This window comes from Prinia subflava, chromosome 5 (genome assembly GCF_021018805.1).
Source record: "Prinia subflava isolate CZ2003 ecotype Zambia chromosome 5, Cam_Psub_1.2, whole genome shotgun sequence".
Lineage (NCBI taxonomy): Eukaryota > Metazoa > Chordata > Aves > Passeriformes > Cisticolidae > Prinia > Prinia subflava.
Genome location: NC_086251.1, coordinates 28,944,520 through 28,967,821, shown reverse-complemented (window position 1 = coordinate 28,967,821; position 23,302 = coordinate 28,944,520). Strand labels below are relative to the sequence as shown.

The window sequence follows — 23,302 nt, the reverse complement described above, 5'->3', positions numbered from 1 at the left end:
CCAGACTGGTTTTTTCCCCACTTTCGAACAGTACTGCTTTGCCAACATCACTTTAGTGTAGATTTGTTCTTGATGAGGGGGAGAGGGGTAAGCCACTGGCAACAGAAGCTTTATGAACTGTGCTGTGCTAGCTAGGAGGCAGGCTGCAAATCTGGGTCTTTAGAGTGTGAGTCAGTAAAGAGAGAGCTCTACTCTGCTTCATAAAATATATATGCTAATCTCCCAGATGGCTATATGTTCTTTCTCCATAAAACAGATGACCTGGAAAAATAAAAGACTAAAAACTCTGGAGAGCAGGAATTCTGGGCCAAAATCTGGAAGCTTGCAGTAGATTTTACAGACAGACTTGGATTTTAAATTTAGTTTGGATCTGGTTTCATAACAAAATATAGCGATGGCTATTATTATAGGTCACATCATAATTTCACATGCAACATGAATCATTCATAGATCTGCATCCCTATAAGAAAAATGTAATAAAGGAGCACTTTGAAGTGAGACTTCTCTCTGCACTCAAAGATATATATCTAACAGAAATAATGGTTAACTTTGGCTTAGTAATGATTAACATTTGCACACTGTGTATTACCTCAATCCAAGCCACAGATACAACTCTTGTTTGATTAGTCACAGATTGAGTTGCTGCTCCTGTAAGGGAATATCAGAACCACGCTGCCACACTGGCAACATTGTGCCACAGTTTCGCAAATGTGTGGAACAAATATTTAACTTATTTGCAGAACTGTGATTAGTGCAATGCAAATGCTCTCACCAGAGTTCAGCAAAGACACTACAGAAAACTTTTCAGGTTTCTGAAATCTCTATGGGGGCTGATAGCCTTGATCTTGGTTTTTGTTTCATATGAGAAATAAAGCAGCAGCAGACTATTCAGCAGTGTCATGGCCAGCATATGGTGCAGCACTCACTCAGAGCACTCTGTACTGCCTCTGGCACCTCATCTCCCATTCAAGGCCTTCTGCCCATGGAACAACCAAGTCTCACTTCTTTGTGATGGCAAATGAGATTTTGTTTGGAAATAACAAAACCAAGAAAGAAAACAAAGTATTTTGTTTAGGTTTTAAGTTTGTCAAACAAATCCTTTGGGACAGTTTTCAGATCACCAAAGCCACTCTTGAATAGCTTCAGAAAGACAACACAAAAAATTAAGAATCCTGCATCTGAGTTCAAACCATACAGATGCAAACTTCATTTTTAAATCTACAGAGACACAACATCCATTAGAAAACAGCATTCATATGCAAATCAGAGCCTCATATACAAATCATCACTCTGCTAAATCTGTCATTACAAAGTTATGGTCATAGAATAGATAACCTTTTCATTTGGAGTAGCATAATCCTTTTGTCAATTGAGGCTGATGTCTTTTTTTCCCTAATTTGTATTTACTGAGCTAACTTACTGTTCAGAACAATAAACCTCAATCTAAAGACCAACTAGGTCAGTGCAGTAGTAATTATCATAGAATTATATAATGGCTTGGGTTGGAAGAGACATTAAAGATCATCTTGTTCCAATCCCTCTGTCCCCTGTCCCAAGGGTAGGGACATCTTTCACTAGACCAGATGACTCAGGGCCCCATCCAACCTGGTGCTGAACACTTCCAGGGCTGGGGCAGCCACAGCTTCCCTGAACAACCTATTCCTATGTCTTCTCACCCTCACCTTCCTAGTAAATTCCTACTAAAGAATTTCTTCCTAATATCTAATCTAGGTGTACCCTTTGTCAGTTGAAAGCCATTACCCCTTGCTCTATCACTACATGGGTCCACCTGCTGCCTTTTCTTCTATCACAGTCTTCATTGTAATTGTTTTTTGACACATTGTCTTGAGAGAACAGCTGACATTTGCCTGTTGTTTCCTTTTATTTACAATCCCAGTTTAAATCCTTATCATAATTAGTTAGAGGAGCATCTTTTAAAAAATAGATGACTACCGGAAAATTTACTGTCTTGATTTCCCCTTACAATGTCTACTCTATGCCTGGTGACTAAGCTCAGATATCATACTGGATCCATTCTATATTTCATAAGGCAACTAGAAAGAGATTTCCTCATACTTACATGAAAATAGACCTAAGTCTGCTTTGATCTTTTAGTTAAGTGTGGGCCGAGACACATCGTGTTTTTATTGTGATGCTGTCTGTCAGCGCTGGCAGCACCACATCCACAGCCAGCCAGAGCATTCATTGAGCAGGGATTTCATGTAACAGGGTTGAACTCATGTCAAGAACTCTGCCTTTACAACTCAGAATTAATTTGTGTTATCTCTTTACATTATTTTCTTTCTCAAATTGGTGGTCTTGACTAGTGGGCTTGGTCCTGCACACCGTCAAGGCACTGTACAGTTCACTGTACAGCTGAAGCTTCTGAAGGACAAGGGAAATAGTATTCATGGAGTAAGCCTAGACAGTTCAGTCCCAGACTACAGACTGGTCAGTGTCATTGAGTCTAATCGGTACATGAGCAGTTTTCAAAAGATAACATTAAACATAACTAACTTATGAAGGATACATGCCTTCTTCTTTCTCGTGGTGTCGTATTTCCCCTCCAAATTATGCTGCTAAAAGAGCCGGTAAGAATAAGATTATGAATGTATGAATACATTCATAAGAATAAGATGATTAGTGTATGAATGACTGAATTTTTACACGTACATGTTGCTTGACTATAACTGCTCCTGCTCCATTGCTGGTAGGACCTAAAATACAATTTTGCCCGGTGCGGTGGCGGTGGAGCCCCTGGAGCCCTGCGGAGGGCGCCGGGAGCCCGCAGCGTCTGCGGCCGCTCCGCGCTTCAAAACGGAGGGATCCTCGTCCAGGCTATTTTTGGACCTGCTGGAGCCTTGCGCTGTTTCCTCAGAGCTCAGAGCTCATTGTTTTTGTTCACTTAGATGAACCAATTGTAGTCTACATAGCAGGTATTTGTTTTCCAGTTCCTCAAACCATTATTACCTTTTTCCTGTTCCTCTTGAGAAAATGGAATTTTGACACCCTGCCAGGTTGTTTTACTGAATTCCCTTGGCTGTTTCAGGGTGAAATCATGATAAAGGCAGGCGCTTTTACTGAAAGGAAAAAAATATCACTGAACAAAAAGTGGAAGAAAACCTTACTGTGGGAAAAAAAAGCAAGTTGCGTAATAGTGAAGAAATGAGGTAGTGTGAGTCATCCTGCTCATGAGCACTTCATCTGGTGAAGTTAGCACCATCCAGGAGGGAATGTGCCAGGCCCTCTTACATCTCACAACCAGGAAGCCTAGCCAGAGGTATAGCACTGAAAATAGAACTGTATCAAGTAATCCCCTAGCATACACAAGAAACCGTATCACAGTTGTTTTCAGTAGAAGCATCAACTCTCCCTACCTTCATTTTATTACATATATCACCACCAGCCTCATCTAGGTACACAAGGTAGTCTGGAAGACTTAGGTCTACAGGCTCCCATAAACACCCATTTTATCCTTGGAAGAGCCCTTTTTATGGTGCATGCTTCAGACTACTCTGACCATACTTTTCTCCAGCTTCACCCTCAAACAAGGTCTTTTATGCTCAGAAACTGGGGTTGGCTTTAGTTCTTTCCTGTTCTCCTTTTTACCCCTTTTAACCTTCTGTGGATCTTAGGGCTGCCATTACAAAACCTAAGGGTGGTGTTAACTAACTTTCATTTGAGCTTTGAATAGTTTAATTCAATTGTAACTGTACATGCACATCTAGAACTCCTTTTCCTCAGCTCTGCTACTGATGGATTCAGAGAATGGGACAGGCATTCAGGTTCCACACTCACAGACTGACTAACTCTCTGCTCACTTCTATCTGTTATATTGTATTGAGAGTGTTATAAAGGAAGATGTGTCACAAATACAATGGCCACTGCTATCTCATTGGTGGGGAAAAGATGAGGTGTTACTATAAAGGACAAGATTTCAGTAATGAAATCTTTCCTTTTCCTGAAGACTACACAAGGCCACACATGCAGACTGTGCAGCCACATCCTGCAGAATTTCCTTGAAGGTCACTCTAGCTAATTGAATTTGATGGATTTTCTCGGAGACATCAGTCCCCCTCCTTCTAAACATTTCTAGCCTGGAGCTGATACTCATCCATCACTCCATTAAACTCAGTCCCTCATAATTTCTCTGTTACATTTATGAGCAAATCTGACAATTTAAGCACTTGTCTCAAAGTTTGTGATATGATGTGGTACATAGAACCAGGAGATGAAATTAGCTACTGAGAATAGCATCTGACAGAAGCTCCTACAGGCCTGCCAGTCACACAGAAATCTTTTTGAGAAAGTATGTGTTGTTTAGATCAGTTCTAAGATCTAAAGGCAGTTCTAAGGCAGAAGGGAGGCCAGGGAAAAGCTGGATAATTATAAGTTCTGAACTGTTTACTTGTAAGATTCAGATCCTAGACACTTCCTGCATTAAAAGAAAAGCAGAGATATGCACGGTTTTCCTGATGTGAGTAGAAGTAATAGTTGTGAAAAAGATGCTTTTCAATCTAGAGCTTTCAAAATTACACCTGAAGCCTTGACTTTAAAAAACATCTAAAATGTTTTGCTTGTTTTCCATCATATGCCATTCAAAGATTTACAAGAAAGCATTTAGTTATATTGGTACAAGCTAACTGTGAAAAAATTCAAAATGCAGTCCAAGAGTCAAATTACTTTGGCTACCTGTACTTAGTTCTGTAAATACCACAGTGAAACTATTTTTCCTTTGATTTATATCGCACTCAATAGTGAATTAAATCCTGGGAACACTTGTTCTACTGCAAAATATCTTTTTGTGGTTAAAATATTTTTTGCAACAAAACTTCCTCTTTTCATGCCACAGCATATGCTGAAACAATGGCAAAAAAGATAAATTACTCCAAAACTAATTTTAGCTGTTATAAATTTTGTAACAGGATCCCTAATTTCTATAACTTTTAGAATACTGTAAATAACAGCTATAGGCATATGGCTTACAGACATAACCTTCACTGGCATTTCTTGGTTCTGTAAGCAGCACAAAACAGAGTATAAGTCTCTCCAAAAGGGTTGCTTACTCCACCCTTCCTTTGTTTCAAAGTGGTTTCTGATTCTTTTGCCTTTAGGGTTATTTTTAATGTTAGTTCATTTCCACTGTTTATCTCCAGAAAAGTGTTTCCAGACCATTTTGCAGTCACCACTGTTCTGCAAAGGCCTATGGAAAACTGAAGGTTATATGTTTCCCTGGCACATGCGGTCAGAAATATACAACTGTCATCAGCATCCTACATCTACAACTAATTCCTTTGCTTTCTAATAGTTTTCTCCCTGATCATTTTTCATTGCTTAATCCACCAAACATTTCCCAAAGGATTGAATATATTTTTCCATGCTGCAGACCAATAAAGAATGCACCAAGACCAGTGCTGTTAATATGGACAGTATTCTGGAGTGAAGAACACAGCAGCTGCACAAGGCACCAATGCAAACAGTCTTGGGAAATACAGGCACTTCTGGACGCCTGAGAATCCCTAAGGATCTGCCATGAGGGATTTACAGGCTGTTCCATGATGGGTAAATTCCCTCATTTCTGAGCAAAAGATCAGAAGACAAGCCTGTCTTCAAAGGCTTGCATCTTCTCAGAGAGTATCCTGTGGGTTTTTCCACGGAAAGGATGGACAAAAGAGCAATGTTTGTAGAAAACCCTTTAGACAGGCTGAGAGCTGGAATTCATCTACCTGCAATTCTCTGATCCATGAACTTCACCAGTTCTGTGCTGGTCATTATCTGCTCCTGATATGAGCTAGGAAACACTCTCATGGGATTAATAGGTATAGGGCAAAGAATAGCCTTAGCTTCATCTCACTGCCTTTTCTCTGAACCAAGAAAAAATTCACTTGTTTACCACTGACTGCAGAAGCTGTGACATTTTGTGAATATGTTATGTTTATGTATGTCTTGGGTTATGTAACCAAAAAAAAATGTATACTCTATTTCATCTGTTGAAAGCAGTTGAGGAGATGTTTTTCTTTATCTCTTGTAACTCCAGGGAGGTGGCGGGTGGATGCTTTCTGATAATAGGCCAGCTGTTAAAACCAGGTGGGGCAGTGTTTCTTATCTCTTCCACCACCGTCCACCCTCTGGGAGGGATATCTTCTGTTACTGGGCCATTAAGGCTCACCAGTGACATGACACATTACATCATCCCATTGTGAGATGCACCACCCAGTGAGGGGGGAGCCAACCCTTCCTACCAAGATAAAAACTGAGATGTAGGAACACCAAGCAGCCTGTTTGCCACTGGATTCCCAGAGGAAGACTGGGCTCATCTCACTACCACTGGACCCTTTTCTACAGGATCATCTCTACTCCAACAGAACCACATCAGTTTCTCTAGGAGGATTTTTTTGAACTGCTTCCAACACCTTGACCAACACAGTGTCAGGTTGTATGTCTGACTCTGTCAGGGTTTCTAGGGGGTTTGTTTGTTTTTGTACTATTACATTTGTATTTTTAATATTCCTAGTAAAGAACTGTTATTCCATTTCCCAAAACTTTGCCTGAAAACCTTTAACTGCAAAATTCTAATAATTTGGAGGGAGGGGGGTTTACATTCTCCATTCCAAGGGAAATTCCAGTTTTCCCTGGCAGACACCTGTCTTCTCAAACCAAGACAATGTTAAACCTAACTCTGTTTAATGGATCAGGACTTGGGAGATCTAGGTGCTAGATCTAGGATTTGCCAATGATTTACATCATGACCCAGAGAAGATCACTCCATTTGTAACAGTATTAACATCTGTACAAAGCAATTAAGGATACCTTCTTCGCAGGTTGGTTTCATCCAGATTAAGAAAATATATCCAACATGCATTAGTATCACTGCCACTTAACAGATAACTTTGAGTTGCAAAGAGTTCATCTACTTCTAAGTCCACTTTTCTTGGCTGCACATAGTTCTCTAATCAGTCTGGTGCTATCGTGACACTGCTCATGATGAGCATCATCAGGCTTTACTTGTGTGGCAAAGAATTCTGATGTCAGGCCTCATGGACACAAAGATAAATATAAAAAGTGAAACTCATCAGCCCTTCTGATGTGAGAAGGGGCTGAAGACTGTCAGGTCATGCAGCTGAAAGAAGTTTTGCATGAAAAATTATGCTGTGGTGTATCTGTACATGTGCATGAACACATGGGTCCATATATACACGTATGTGTGCTCTTTGTTCACAGGGATTGCCTTATTGCGTTACAGCTGAGAGCTGGCTGAAGGCAGAGGCTGCAAGGAGAGACAAGCCGAACGTGTGCGGGTGTTTCTCTATAGCTGTGGGTTACTTTCACACTAAGAGCTCCCTTCCACATCAGTCTAACACGGAAGGCTGCTTTTGGAGGTAGGCCAAAACCAGTTGCCCATTGAATGACTGTAACAAATCTATTCAGCCAGCCTAAAATGAAGAAGACCTTTACTGCTGCTGTTTCCTTGATCAATACTTGTGCCATCTCCAGCTGGCTGCCACAGACCCTTTCTTTAGAGGCCATATGTCCTCTCTAAGAAAGTTCTCATCACACCTCCTTCAGGCTTCCATCATTCTGCTATACTTATGCTCGATTTCATTTAGTTCATGAAGCCATGCAACTGTAGGATGATGGCTTTCTTCTGCTTGTGCTTAGAGAAAACATGGCCTAGGGAAAAAGAAACAATTGTCTAGGACAGCAAATGTTACTCACTGGGTAGCTCATATGGGTTTTCTTTCTAAATAGCTTTTAAAGGGCTGCTGGAACACAAGTTATTTTAGATCTGCCATAAAGCAGCAGCATTTCAGGGCACCCCCACCCTGATTAATAATTTTCACATTCTGAAATCTGCCAACTATACCTCCAGGCACTGCCAATTCAAGCAAATACAAAAAAGAGTATTTACGACACCTCAGTGCATGATTTCATCTTTCTTCTAGACTAAGCAGATCTGACCTGCTCAGTATTTATCTGGGAGACCTCCAGAGAACAGAAAGAAGAAGACAGGAATGGGCAGATCTTGTGAGGCAGCTGAGATTTCTTGCCAGTATAAATCATGCAACATCTCTGGGAATTTAAACCTTGGTTGTTTCAAAAGTAGCACTGCTTCTTCCGTAGCCGACCTATATTGGCACTGTATGACTAGAGATGCTACCTTCCAAAAGGGATTTGAAACTGAGATTCTGCAGTTTTTTTCTCAAATTCAGGTTGTTAACTATGGCCACATTCCATCTGAAGGCAATGAATTACATACTGTTTCCAATAGTCTTGAATGTCAAAATTATTCTTCACACCTCCTACTAAAGCACACAGTCACTGCCATGTTCCACTTCAGACAAGGCTGTATTCAGTGAGGAGTCTTATATACACAGTTAGCAAAGGAGTTGAAATCAGACAGAAATATGAAGTTACTTTTCTAACTATTCTGAATGAACTTAAAATCCAAGGAAGTTCTAGGGAAACTGCTAAGACTTGCAGGACCTCTCAACAAATTCTCCCAAGCAAATCCTTGTAAGAAATGCAATTGCATGAAATTGTGACTTATATTCACTTCAACACTCTCACCTTGAAGTGACACTAGTTATTCCACAGATTTCCGCAGTTCCCTATTGATAAGCCAGGTCTCTTAACACTATTGTCCAAACTCTGCCCACATTTCCTCCTCAGAGTTACTAATTTTTGCCTCTTTTCAATACCCTGAAATGGATAGGCATTTAATATATATTTTAATTATGCTTCTGGCAATGTACTTTAAACCAGAACTGTTTCCTAGGCAGGGACTGACCAATTCAAAAGGCTGAACTTTCTTAGAAAAATGGCTGTGAAGAGACATAAGTGAGAGGAAATCCTTCAAAACTGAGAAGATTCTCTTGGAGGCTCATATCATACTATGGAAGCTTTGTACTTCAGACAGAGAGCTTAACTGCAAAAAAGATCTTAAGTTGCAGTTTATCCCAGTAACATCACAAATCATTGTTTGGTAGAAATCTCTTACAGAGAGGCACCACTGTGCTGTACTTTAAAGAATGTGTTATAAATGCTGCTAAAATTCTGTCAGCTGAGTGTTTGGATATTCTAATTTTAGCTTTGTTTATTATGCTTCATCTCCATGGCATTTTTAGGCAATTCATGTACCAGCAATTCTAGCAAATTCTTCTTTTACAGAGAGACCTCACGGTCACTGGGGCATGGATGATGCTTCTCATTGTGATTCCTGTATGGAAACGTTCACACAATTAGGTGATTTAATGGAAACGTGCATGATGCTGTTACAATTTTCTTGTAAGAAACAAGAAATCTTGCACTGACAGAGCTATTTTTTGGAGGAAAATCCATGTAAAACTCCACTCTTTCTCCAGCAATGGGACGGTGAAGCCATTCTGATTGATTTTTCAATCATGCTGAAGCAGCTGCAAGAAGTTAGGATAGGGAGGCTGTGGCCTACATAGCTGTTAAATGTGTACAGCAGAAAGATGCATAAATACAAATTCTAACATGAAATAAAAGGAATGTAACTGAAGATACTATTGTTTTATTGGCAACTTACAGAAAGCTCCTATCAACAAGTTGGTAGGAATTTGTTTTTATTAGCTGTCACAAGACTTCTTTGTCTGTGTGGATCTATTTTAAACAGTTTTCCCCTTTCAGCACTCCCTGATAATAAGAAACTTATGTAAGTGCTCTTATTCGGAAAGACTCTCACTTTGGTTTTCTTATTTTGTCTTGAGAAAACCACAGAGAGTGTACAAATAGAGCTTACATACCCAAAAGATGGAGCAGGCAGCTGAGATAAACGGCAAGGGCAGGATTAGTGGGACTGTGGACTCCACAGTTCAGCTGTTTGCACATGAGTAATTAGCATCCTCCACCCAGTGAATTATCTCCCCCTCAGTAGCACTGTGAGGTAATATGAAAAGCTGCATTAGTCACAGTGATAGTTGAGAAAAATTTTAAAAAAAAATTAACCAGGCCAAACCTAAACCTTTTTTCTTCTTTCTTCTGTTGTGAGGGTAAGAACGATGTTCTCCCACACTGAGAGGGACTAGTTGGCCTTTCCTAGTGCTGGGAAGGGTGTATCCTGAAAGCACAGGTGGATCTGGGAGTGTGAGTGGTGCTGTGGCTCTCTGTGGCAATACAGATGGGTGTGGAGAGCAGCCTGCTATAGCTGGGGCTGCTGCGTGTGATGTCTGTGGTATGCCTGCCAGCACAGCATGGAGGTGACGCCTCCTGCCACTGAACCCTCTTGCTGGTAAATCCCTTTCTGGTCTGTACTATAACACTAGAGAATAGGCATCGTTTCGTGTTGTTTCTAAAGACTGTATTCTAGTTGGGAGTTGGGGTAATATGAAGAGCTAGATTTTGTGAAGTAATTTCATTGCAATCCCTTAATGTGCAAGGCTGTATCTTGTGTGACTTCTAGAAATGGAGTGGGGTCTGTGAGGTGATCTGGTTCATGCTTAGAAGTTTGTTTAAAACCTGTGCAAACAGCAGATAGGCTGCTATCAGCTGCTGATGTCATGGCAACATTTTAAGTAGAGTCCTGGAGTTACTAAAAACCACGCTACTGTAATTAAAAGTTAACCTAGAATAGTAGGCTTTATAAGAAAATTAGCTATCTTACAGTGAAACTAGGCTAGCAAATATTATTGTAGTATGACTTCCTGCTTTCTCTCACCCTTAGAAATAAGTTTGCTTCTTAATTCTCATATAGGATGAGAGAATAAAACATGTCTCTGTACTTTATGACAATGTTTCAAATTCAGATAAAACCTTTTCTATCTTGGTTGCAATTAGAGGGAATGGTAGGGGGAAAAAAAGTCAAGCCATAAAATTATACAAAAGTTTAATTTCTTTGTATCAAGTATATATTTTACTATTGTTTCTTCAGAAAAGCAAAAAGTAGGTGCACTTTTCTCCTAGGCTGTTAAATTATATACAATATTGACTTTTGTCCTTTTTTTTTTTATTGAACCAAAGTTGTTGCTTTGGATACTATATGCAATTCACGTGGAATAGTCTGTGTCAGCAGGATGCAAAACCAGGTTGAAATGCTGCTGCCTAACTTCAGATCTTAAGTCAAGGGATTGATAGCAAGACATACATAAAAGTTGGTAGTGAGCCACCAAGGCCGAGTTTGTCAGTCTTCATCTGAGAATAAATACTTTATCCAGCACAGAGAGAAGTGCTAGCCCTCAAAACTGTAAAGTGGGTAAACTGGTGCTTTTCTTGTTTTCTGCTGATTGTTTTATTAGCTCCTCACAGCAGCTAATTTGGTATCATCCAGTGATGATTTTCTGTAACAAAAATTTCCAAGTCATAAGCCTTTTTTCTTGACATAAGTTTTGTCCAATTTAGACAAAATATTCTTTTTAACTTTCTGTTTCACCTCTTGTCCTAATTATGAGTTATGTTCTCATAAAACTTAGTCATTCTCTCAATAATTAATTTAAAAATTATAATTTTGGTTATCCAGTGAAAGATGTCTGGAGGGAAAGTGTAGGACCTCATTCCCCTGAATGAGAAGATGAGAGACTAATGTACTTCTAATGGTGCAAAGTATGCCATAATATTATTCTTAGAAATAACAATGTGTTAAAGCATTTCTGTGAGAAGTTTCAGTGTTTTATTACTGTTTTGATTAACTTCTTCTTCTTGCAATAGCATGCATTGGTTGGTCTCCAATCACTTGATTTAATGCCCACTCTCTTAAATATTTTATCTAATAAATTGTCATGCTCTGGGGTTTTTTGAGCAAACTATTTTTGCTGTACCCATCCTGAAGAAAAACTGTAAGGCTAAAGTCCAGTGCAGATGATAAGCTCCTTATTCATTTGCGCTTACAGATTGAATCTAGTGCTGTTACTTTCTGTCTAGGTATCAATTGTTCATTTCCCCACGAAAGCTAATAATTAATTTTTTCTCACTTTGTTAATGATGCCTTCAACCAGACTTGTTATCAAATTTATTTTCGGGCATGGATGGATTCTAAAAATATTATTTCCCCCTCTTGTGTCCTAATGTTTTCAATCTGTCTGTATTTAAATAGCTAAACAATGAAATCTTAATTGTCCTACCAAGCACGTGATAATCTCTTCCTTATTTTACTGGCTGCAGACTAGATCCTCCCATGATGACGTGCACTTGGATAGGGCTATCAATGTGGAACTAGGTTATGCTGCTTTGGATCAGGGTTGAGTCTGTAATTTTACTTGTATTTTATGTAAACATATATATACACACATATATTAGCTTTTGGTTCCTCTGGGTTTTTGGGTTTTTTTTGTTGGGTTTTTTTTTGGTTTTTTTTTTGGTTTTTTTTTCTTTTAGCTCCATCCCCCCCACCCCCCATGCCCCCCAAATGCAATACCCCCGAAGTCTTTATACATCATGGCTGGCCCAATGGTCCAACAACTTCTAGGAGTGGGGCTGGGGAAACAGCTAGAAGCTTCCACAGCACTCAGCCTCTTACACAGGGGCACTGTTTAATGTGAATCATTGCTAGGAAGCTGAAGCCAATCTGTTCAGATTTAATCAAAGGCTCTTAAACAGGAGCATAAATGTTTCCAAAGCATTTACTGTAGCCTTCAGACATGTTATTAATGAATGTTATCCCTCTTACCTCCCTTTGTGAAGGTGAACAGCTTTTACGTAACATTGATACAACAGCTGCTGAAAGAACTAACACTTCATAATCCTGATCACCACAGTATCAAAGTCTATGTAAGGATAACACAATCCAACAAGTTCATATTTTAAAAACTGTATTTATCATTTTAGTTTTTAATGGTATTTTTGCAAATACTGCAGTTGGAACAGTTTTATTTTTTTCTGAGCATACTGGTGAGGCTCATCATGCCTGCCTTTAATGCAAAAGGATAAAGGGAATTCCCCTTCCTCATCCATGATAATCCTCTGTAGTTTTTCAGTGCTGGTTTTTTCCCTTCCCCCCATTTTTATTTCCTTTAATATCTCAATCCTGTTTGACAGAGTGAAAAAAATGCTCTTTTCTAAAATACTGCTCCCAGTTTTCTATTTAAAAATGCACTATCTGAAAAACATTTATTTTTTTATACTGGGGAGAAAGCCATTGTATTTGAGGCTTTGTGTGCATTCCCTTCTTCCTACTTTCTCACTGGGGAAACAAAAAATAGATGAAATACATTTGCTTTGAGTCAGTAATTTCTGTCTTCTGGTTTTCCAAGAATAGCCAAATACTGCCATTGGCTCACTAACTGTCAGGGAGACAGCAGAGACTGAGGAATTAATGCAGCCTCTTGAAAATACCAGCCCAAATGCATGCTCATCATGAGTCATGGCTCAGTGCTTGGGTAATTTCATTCCTGCAGTTTTTCTGCAGTAGAGACCCAGCATCACAGAATGGGTCAGGTTGGAAGAGACGCCCACAGTGGGTCATCTGTCCAACCTCCCTGCTCAATCAGGGACCCCCTAGAGCATATGGCAGAGGATTGCATCCAGACATATCTTGAATATCACCAATCAGGGGGACTCTGCAACCTGTCCGGACGGTATTCCAGTGCGTGGTGACCTGCACAGTAAAGAAGTTCTTCCTCATGTTCCACTGGAACTTCCTGTGCATTTCTGCCTGTTGCCTCTTGTCTTTTTACTTGGCACCTCAGAGAAGAGCCTGGCTCCTTTCTCTGACACTCTCCTTCAGGTACTTATGGACAATGATGAAGTCCCCTCTCAGTCATCTCCTCTCAAGGCTGAACAGGCCAAGTCCCCTCAACCTTTCCTTGAGAGATGCTTCAGTCCTTTCATCATCTTTGGAGCTGACAGCATTTGTAGGAAAAGGACTCATCTTGTCCCTTCTTACTGGTGACCTGTAAGGATAGGCGAATGTGGAAATCAAAATTTAAATCTGTAAGAGAATCATGGTGCCCTCATGGCCTGCTGTATTGTTTCCTCTCTGTAAACCCTAATGGTACTGGCTTTTTAGGTGTTGTAACCTACAACAAATCCTGTGGTGGGGATACCAGGGTTTTGGTAACATTATGTATTGAGAGTAAATGGGGAGTGTGCTCAAAAAATGGTGAGGTTATTATCTTGCTGTAAGTTTGGAGCCTTAAAAGTGTATGCTGGACAAATGTCTTCCTGCCCTGCTGCAAGGAGAGGATGCAGCACTTTGCTCGGCGTCAGGCCCTGGGAGAGGGCAAGAAAGAAGGTTTGAAGGGTAAAGGAGGTTTGAAGGGGAAAAGGACCTTACATGAGGCTCCTTAGAGGTGAGCCTGGAGACACAGGCCTGAATTAGGGGCAGTGTCGGTAGCCCAGCTGAAGTGCATCTGCACCAATGCCTGTAGTATTCAGGTTTAGGCTGGGCATCGAGAAGAATTCCTTCCCAGAAAGGGCGATTAGCCATTGGAATGGGGTGCCCAGGCCGGTGGTGGAGGCCTTCAAGGAAAGATTGGATGTGATAGTGCCGTGAGGTGGTTGATACGGTGGTGTTTGGTCATAGCTTGGACTCGATGATCTCAGTATTTTCTAACCTAATTGATTTCGTAATTCTTCGATCGGAAAACCCCTTTCCGAGGTCTCCGTGTCCCACAGCACTCTCACAAGGCGGGAGCGCCGGCGGGCGGGAGGCGGCACCTGCGCTCGGAGCCGAGCCGGGCCGCCAGGGGGCGCTGCGCCGGCCGTGCCGGGCGGGGGCGGGGCTGCGGGCAGGCCGCGCGCAGGCGCAGCGCTGCCCCCCGGCGGCGGCGGCGCGCGTCCCCTGCCGCAAGGGCCGCCGGTCCGTCGGCGGCGCGGGGGCGGGCGGGCGGCCCGGGCCCGGACATAAGATGGCGGCGGCGTTGCTGGGGCGGCGGCGGCGGCGGTTGCGGCTGTCGCGGAGCGCGGGCGGTGCGCGGCTCTGCCCGGGCTCGCAGGGTGGATAGAGCGGGGCCGGCGCGGCGGAGCGGGGCCGCCATGGGCTCCCAGGTGCTGCAGATCCTGCGCCAGGGCGTGTGGGCGGCGCTGAGCGGCGGCTGGTACCAGGACCCGCACCAGGGCGCGGGGGTCAACGCGCTGCACCTCTACCTGTGGCTCTTCCTGCTCGGCTTCCCCTTCACCCTGTACATGGTGAGCGCGGGCCCGGCCTGTGCCGGGGGTCGGCCGGGCCTTGCGGGGCCCGGAGCGGGGGGGGGGAGGGCCGGGAGGGGCCGCCGCGCGCGCGCCCCCTGCCCGCGGCGCGGCCCCGCGAGCGGCCCCGGCCCCCGCGCGGGGCTCCTCCGCCGGGAGCGCGCCCGGAGCCCCGATCGGGCCCGCGGCGCTCCGGGAGCACCGACCCGTTACCGGGAATCTGTGGGTGGGCGCTATCGGGGCGCGGCGGGGCTATAGGCGCTGGCACTTTGCCTTCGTTTTTCTGTTTACTTTCCTTCAAAATTGGAAATACCTCTGGCAGCTTCCGCTGCTGCTCTTCGGGTTGTTCAGTAAAAAGCATTTTCTACAGGAGCTGTCAGATTTAGCCAGTGTTTCTGGCTGGCAGCAGTATCAGTTTCTGACTGAGTCTGGTGGAGAGATGTGGTTCTGTAACCTAGAAGTTTTATTTGCATGTATTGTGGTGTGCTGGCTGGCAATGTATCTGGATTGTGTGTTAGCAACGAGAAGTTAGTCTGTCGTTTCTGTTTGTGTCCAGATTTCAGTGTGAAATCTTGATTTGTGAGAATTTGTGTCCTAAATATTTTTGTAACTGACACTTCAATCAAAGCTATTAAAACACTAACCTTTAAACCTAGAAACTTTGTTGACGTTTGGACTTGGGAACACACAGAGGAGTGGTGTGATCAGTTACAAGAAAAGGGGGCGGTTTCCTGTTGGCCAGTAGGTTTTTTCCCTGTGTAAGCTGTGTTTAACTTATGAAATGCTAGTTGTTTACTTTGGCTTTTTCAATGAGAAAAGTGTGATCATAATAGTGTGTTTGGAGCAGTTTTGTGCGTATGAGGTAGAACATCATTTACAGTATTGCCAGATGCTGTGACCACCTAAAGTAGAAGCTTCCTTGTGAGAGTTTAGTTCGTGAATGAAATGTTGGAGATAAAATCATATGCCAGCACAGTTGCAGAAACTGAGAGCTCTGAGGTTGGGCATTTGCGTTGTTTAAAAGCAGTTTGTAAGGTTGCAGTAAGAGACACTTCATACTAAGAAATGGCTAATATGGAAAAGGAGGTTACAACTCTGGTTTTCAATTCATATTACAGTGTCTCGGAAAAAGCAACTCTAATGCTTTTTGTTTGAAAACTTCTGGGCTGCTGGCAGGGAAACGAAAGGCTGAGGCAAATTGCTTTTAAAACTGAAGTTACATGAGAACAACTAAATAAAACTTTTAACCAAGCAGATACTTTGTATGAGAACTATGAGTCTGTATCTATTGGAAGTTCTGCAGAATATGGGAAGAGGAGACACCTTTTGGTTTCATATATACTTTTACAATTTTTTAAAATAAAAGTAGTGCTTTTCTGTTTTGATAGAGCAGTCTATTTAATTAGTACTCCTTGCTGATAAAGATGACTACACCTGTAGGAGCAGCTCTATCCTGCATGCACAGGAGACTTTTGAAAGGGGACTGATCTATGTTGCACATAGGTCTTTTGACAAATGGTAAATCTGGGCCAGCATTTGAGTCTCCTGCTGCTCCTAAAGCAGTAGGTAAGCTTCAGTTACCCGTACAGTGGGGTAAACTTCAGTGTTGCTTAAACTCTTTTTCCTGTGTAAAGGGAAAAGACAGACAGCAGCAAGCTGCATTGGGTTTTGTTGAGGTCAGGGAAATTCTCTTGCTTCATAGCTCTGGACAAGTTAAAGATGCAACAAGTGCCAACTTCCCTGAGAATAAGTAGGGAGATTAGTCACAAGTTAAAGGAGATTGAATCATATTTGGCTGTTTTCCCTCTTTCCACCCTCTACAGTTTTAAGTGTTGTCTAGACATAAACTAAACAGGCAGAACTGTGTTGGTCATCTTAGCTCTTTAGCATGTCTTAAGCTCTTTTTCAGAATAAAAAGCAGTAAGTGTTGCATTGCTGTAGGACATACATAAATAAGCAGAAGACTTGCTTAAAAAGTCTTAGGTAATTGTAATCTGAATTCTGAGCATGGCTCACTTGTGTGTAGGAGGGAGTTTCTAAGCTAGCTTCAAGTGACTTGTTGCTGGCAGACAACCCTGTGTGTTTAAAAAATCAAGGTATATGGAAAGACTTAGACTGCTGACAGGTTTTATGTTACTTATAAAACTTCCCCATGTAAGGAATTACAAGATCATAGCATTGCTTTTATGCATTGGAGCAGCAATAACTGTAGTTTTTTCTAAGTTGTTTTGTAGCAAAGACAAAAGCATCCCCTAAGAACTTTGCTTGCAGCTGGCTCTCAGGCCTGAATGTGTTTAACAGTAGGTTAATCACTTTTCCCCCCCAAATGTTAACCTCCAACAAGAATAGAACACACTAGGGTATGGCACTTACTGCTTTAAGACTTGGTTTACTGCACACAACATTGCTACTCTTTTTTTCTGTGCATTTGTTTTGTTGATCTGGTATTTTCCGAATGGAATTTGCTAATGGTTGTGGTCAGCAAGTAATGCCGTAAATCTGTGTGTTCCTTTGTATGTGTATGCCTGTGCTGTTAGGGTTGATGGATTTAATGTGTGGTACAAACCTCCTGAAAAAATTAGCATTAGAATTTAATAACCAGCCTTTCTTCCTCGGTCCCTCATTGGCCTTCTGAGCTTAAGCACGTGCAAGTGAATGTTGTACCCTGTGGGAAGATGATGGATATATACCTAAAAGTACCTATTTTGCCAGTCTGGATACTTTTTCGTGCGTATTTATACACTTACTCTGTGCTTGTTAGAAATGTGGCAAAAATAAGCACGTAGATAGTGAAGGAACTGGGGTGTAGAGTAAGATATGCCTGCTTTAGGGAAGCTGCTTGAATCTGCGTTCTTGGATTTGTGGCTTGGCAGTACACGTACAAAAATTCTGGTTTCTAGACTAGTTAAGTCTATCCTGTTTGTGTATTTGTGTTCAGTCACAGACTCAACTGTGCTTACTGATGTGCCTGTCTGTTGTAAGAGCTGATGCCTGCTTTTACTCTAGTGCAAAATTGAAACTGGGAGAAGAAAATGTGCTTTCTCTATGGGGAAGCTGTCCAATCACTTTGTAAAATCTAGTGGTAGAGCTGAAAAAAGTACCCTGAGTGCAGAGGCCGGTGTTATGCATCAGTGTTACAGGGGGGAGGGGAGAGAGGCGGCTGCCAAAGCGCTTCCCCTAGTCGGAATGCTGTTTCAGCCCCACCACGTGCGCATGAGGGGGTGAAGGCTTGGCTCTGGCACTTGTGGAATTTTGCCAGTGACTGAAGAGCAGCCAGGACTGTACCTTGCTTGGGGTGACGGGCTCATATGTATCTACAGAACTTGTCTGTCAAAGTCGAGCTCATTTAGACAACAGTTCCTTTAATTTCCTGACTTGTGTACATAGTTATAGAAGTAGGTCATATAAATGTAGCTTTATGTGGAAGTTTTTTCCACTGAAGTTTCTGAAATATGTCTTGCTTCTTAAACTAAGATTTTAAATAATGGAAATCCAATCTGTGATAGCAATCCCTGGTATGCCATATTGTTCTAAGACACTTGTAGTTTCTTGGCTACTCAAGTTTTGGTTGTATGCTTTGAGGTTTCGGTCAAAAACTAGATAACTTGTAACTGAACTTTCTTCCAGATAATGGCTGTTCTTAAGGGCTCTGATTGTCCATAAACAAGAATCGAGGACAAAACTATGTCTATTGTTTCCTGATCTTTCCTCTTTTCCAGTAAAACTGTTTCTATGAAATACTGGGTTCAAAATACTTTTAAGTCTTTTTACAAGATGACTTGCATCTTAATGTTTAGTTGATAACACCTTTATGTAGGGATTTGCAATCTGGTTTGATTTTGAAAACTTAGCTGTTGAAAACACTCATAGCAGTGCATTTCTTATTTTGAAAATAATCCGGAATTTTTGTGGGGCCTAGCTAAAGCTAGGTAGGATCCATATAATGTTAGTTTCTTCATAAGGATGTTGTACAGCCTGTGACCAATGAAGTTTCTTCTGGTTCCTGGCACATATGTGCAGGGAGCATTCATTTGAGATACAGTGACCTTCTGTAGTTTGAATGGAAATATTTCAGTGCTGTAACTAATGGTGGGAGCTTTCTTTTCTATTTTGGCCACTGGTATCTAGGAGTGCTCAAACCTTTTTCTACCTACTTTTTTAGAAAAGGCGTGTTGTGACACAAGTGAACTAACTTAATAGCCAGGAGGTTTCAGAAGAGATAGTCCTCCTTAACTATGCATTCCTGTATTTTGTCTTTGTCTGTATATATATATATATCTTGCATTTGATAAATTGACTTGAAAGATTTAAATTTGGCAGTAACTTGTGGGAAAAGTGGTGGATCAGTGTCCTTCCCTCTGACCCCCATATCTGAGAGTACTACTTTGCTTCTGTTTAAGATTCAGGGAAATAATTTCAGCTAGGAGTTTATCTAATAGTTGGGTTTGTTCAGTCATGAGATAACGGAAGTTTTCAACAGAACATAATTAAAAGCACACAGTTTTTATATGGTTCTGTGTAGCTTTTTATATTGTACAAGAGCTTCAGTTGTGTGCTGGGCTCAATTAAAATGCCTTACTATTTGAAATTATTTTTATATTATTAAGATATAATCTAGTGGGAAATTTGTATGACTTAGATTTATATTCTAGTCTTGAAGGTGAGTATCATAACATAGGATGCTGGTGAGAAACGTGTCTCCTCTGGAATTGGTAATCTCGCTTTAACTTGCTTTGTTTTGTGGGGAGAAGACCCCAAATTGATGTTGAATGGTTCTAAGTTTAGCTAAGAAAAACAGAAGTTGCAAGTGGTTTAGCTTAGGCTGCAGTAAGTTTCCTCTTGAGGCTGTACTGCAGACAGATTGCCAGTACCGTGAGTGGCAGTGCTGCACCACGGCATGGCACTTGATGTCAAGTGTGTTCATATGGCAGACTAAGGTAGCTAAAATGCCTTCTATTCCTGGCATATGTGCTCTATTCTGAGGTGAGCAGCTACTACAATATGAGGAATGAAAGGTAGTCAGTTACCTTAGCTTTTTTTTTTTTTTTCTTTTCTGCAACCCTGTGAAAACAGGATGTGAGGAAAAAAATTGAATTCCTTGTTAGGTTTGCTGCAAGTTACATGAGGTGTTTGGCCTTTTTTCTTGTGCTTATTCTTAAAGCTTTCCTTTGAAAAACCGGATGTGTAGATTTTGCAAGATAAAGTGGATATACTGTGACCTCACTGCTGACATAGTAGAGGGGAGAAATTGATGAGCTCTCTAGACAGAAAAGTACAGGCATGTCTTTTATGGAGTAACTCTAGCTTTTGTTATCTAGCTTTAGCCCGACTCTTGTGGTAATGGCTTCTGAACACTGGCTTTTGTAAAGGAGAGGAAAGTCCAAGCCCTGTGTGATGGGGTAGCAGACTGCCTAGCTGGTACAGGAAGCTCATGCATTTTTCCAAAGTTAACGGGTTGACCTTGCCTGCAGGGGACTGACTCTGAAGATATTGGAAGCAGAAGCACCTCATTTCTTGAGGAAACTATTCTTGCATGGCTTCAGGGGTTGTAGGGATGCCATATCGTTGTGGATCCTGTTTGCTCATTGATGCCAGTTTTAGGTAGCTTGATTTCCTCTTTCTTCTTAGCTGGTGCTTGGTGAGTGAATCTCTGTTCGTCATGATGTTGTCTAGCTCAGCATGCAAAATGAGACTTAGCAAACTTCAGCTTAGTTTGCCTGGCCTACTTCAAATATTTTATTCAGTGTTCAGTTAACTTGTTTAGGAGGAAAAGGTAGGTGTTGATGATGGTTGTCAGACTTGACTTGTTTTGGAGGAAGACATTGCTTACTTACAAACAATCATCATGGTGATCAAAGTTCCAGGGACATATGGAAGAGTCAGAAGGGGAAAATAAGAGAAAAAGGAGGCCTCTCTATTCAGCACATGCGACTAGGCTGAGTCCTTTAAAATTGTTTGGCTCTCTACTGTGGTTAGGTTATGCTACTGAAAATCCTTCTAAGATCCAGGGGAATAATTTTAGGTTGGAGATTGTTACATTGTGTAATGTTGCGCTGTGTTGTCAGCCAGTCAATTTTAAATGACTCAATGTTTCTATGTGCTGGTTAGAGAGTGCATAGAAACGCTGTCTTCTACTCTGATCATTTTTTTTTTTGAATCTGCAAGACGTTCCTAGGACTTTTTTATCAATGATGACTCTTCCCATGGTCTCTGTAGGGAGGTGCGAAAATGAGCTGGAATTGTCCTTCAGCCATGAGGTCTAAAAAGACAGTTCATTTGTTCTACTCATTTACTACATTGAGATTCCAGCTGGCTGTCAGATGTTAAATCTGATTGTCATGTCTGTGGTATTTTTATATTTTGGAGGTACATCTCAAACTATGCCATGAGCAGGGTAGATAGTGGTGTGGTGAAATACTTCAGAACCTAAACTTTTGTTGCTTTTGTAAAGGAAATTGTCTATTTTTGGATGAATACTGAGACTTAATATCTCATTTTATTTATTCACTGCCTAGAGAAATGGCAAAATTTAAAAACACAAATAAAGCATGTTTTAGAAGCATGAAAGCATTGAAGTGAAATCTGAAGCTGAACCAGTACTTTGAACACTTCCCCCAAATAGCTGTTAGGCTGGACTCTATCAATACCTATTGCTGAAGTGATTGATCTGTAAAAGTCTTATTTACCTTCAGGAGTTGCATGGCAACTCTTAACTTAGAGTGGAATTTCAAATATTGAATTCATGACTGAGGGTATTTTTTTATGTGGCTTCTGGCCACCTTTCATACAGATGAAAAATTTTCTTCAGAACATGCACTGGCTACCTTTCCATGGGCAGAGGGTGATCTAGCACAAATCTTTGCTGCCTGTGCTCTTGCACGTTGTGCAGTGCACAGGCAGCACTGCTGTGCAGTGTGTGAGTCACACATGTAAGCAACCTCTTTACGTATGCAAGTAGGAAACACTTTGGCTTTTCTGACTGATCAGTGTCCTGTCATGCAGCAGTAGCTGTTGAAAGCTGTGAAGCAAAGTCAAAACACCAGTGTTTGGTATCTAAGGAGGTTTTCTCCCATCCAGCCATGCTGTCAAACTTGCATCAAGTTTCTCTGAACTTGACTTGGTGCTGTGTACTAGCTCTGAAGTAAGATCTCACCCCATGCTTGGTTGGCTTTTCATATGCTTAAAATCTTCCCATCTTTTTTTACTCATAACAGTTAATAAAAAATATTGGGTGTCACACATGCCAGCTCTGAGTTTCCTAGTCTAAGTCTGGCATTGAAGAAACATGGAAGAAGAGAATGAGAGTTGAACATAGTTCTCAAGCTTCAGTCTAAAAAGTTTATTTAGGACAATGCTGTGGTGATTTAGTGTCTTTGGTAGTCCAACCGTTTCTTTTTTCTGTGTTGAAAGACTTCTAACATTTTTCACACAAAGATTGGCTGTAGGTGCTGTAACTTTCAGCACGATCATATTTTCTTATGAAACAAACTGTTAAAATCTAGATAGTGTTCTAATGGATAGTCAACCTTGTGTTCATTAACTTTTTCTTACTTTTTTTGAAAGGCTCTTCCTTCTTCCATGATGATAGTAGCTGTCTACTGCCCAGTGATAGCAGCTCTCTTTATCGTTTTGAAGATGGTGAATTACCGTTTGCACAGGGCACTGGATGAGGGAGAAATTGTGGAGAGGAATGCCAGTGAGCATATGGACAGAGGTGCAAAAACAGAACAAAGCAATGTTTCAGCCAAGAGGAAAGACAGCAATGGGCCCAGGTAAGTTGTCTGCTGATGTTTGCATACTGCTTCAAATGACTAACAGTCCTGTCTTCATCAGCTGTGTAACTGGACTAGTGATTGAGATTAAACACTGAGGAATACAGATACAGACATCTGTAGTTCTGAAAGACTGTTCTAAGTCTGGTCTTGAAAAGCAGACTTATTTATGTGTTAGGTTTGAAATCATGGATTCACAATAATTTCCTAGTTCCTCCCTCAAAAGAAAAGAGTTGAAGAACAATATTGAACGTGCTATAGCATGGAAACTATAGCATGGAAAATGTGAGCCGATTAGGTCACTAAATACTTAATGAACATAATTAGTACAAGTAATCTTATTTTAGTAGTAGATGTAGTATTAAAAATCTAGCTGTCAAAGACCACGTACTACATGCTAATTCTTTTATCACCAGGAGGTGTGTCTGATTTGGTTTCAATTTTAGTGT

At 41.3% G+C, this 23,302-nt stretch overlaps 1 protein-coding gene across 10 annotated transcripts in view; it reads left to right on the top strand.

The window, feature by feature from the left end:
- The first annotated feature begins 14,773 nt into the window (after positions 1-14,773).
- PCNX1 (pecanex 1) overlaps positions 14,774-23,302 on the top strand; it is an 88,023-nt gene continuing 79,494 nt past the window's right edge. For 6 of the 10 annotated variants that reach the window (XM_063398694.1, XM_063398688.1, XM_063398692.1 and 3 more), the window contains exons 1-2: positions 14,774-15,081; positions 22,645-22,853. In XM_063398694.1, the coding sequence (XP_063254764.1) occupies positions 14,929-15,081; positions 22,645-22,853 (362 nt within the window). In that variant the 5' untranslated portion in view covers positions 14,774-14,928. Of the gene's footprint in view, positions 15,082-22,644; positions 22,854-23,302 lie in introns of those variants that run through there. The other 4 variants (XM_063398693.1, XM_063398697.1, XM_063398696.1 and 1 more) reach the window with 4 other exon arrangements.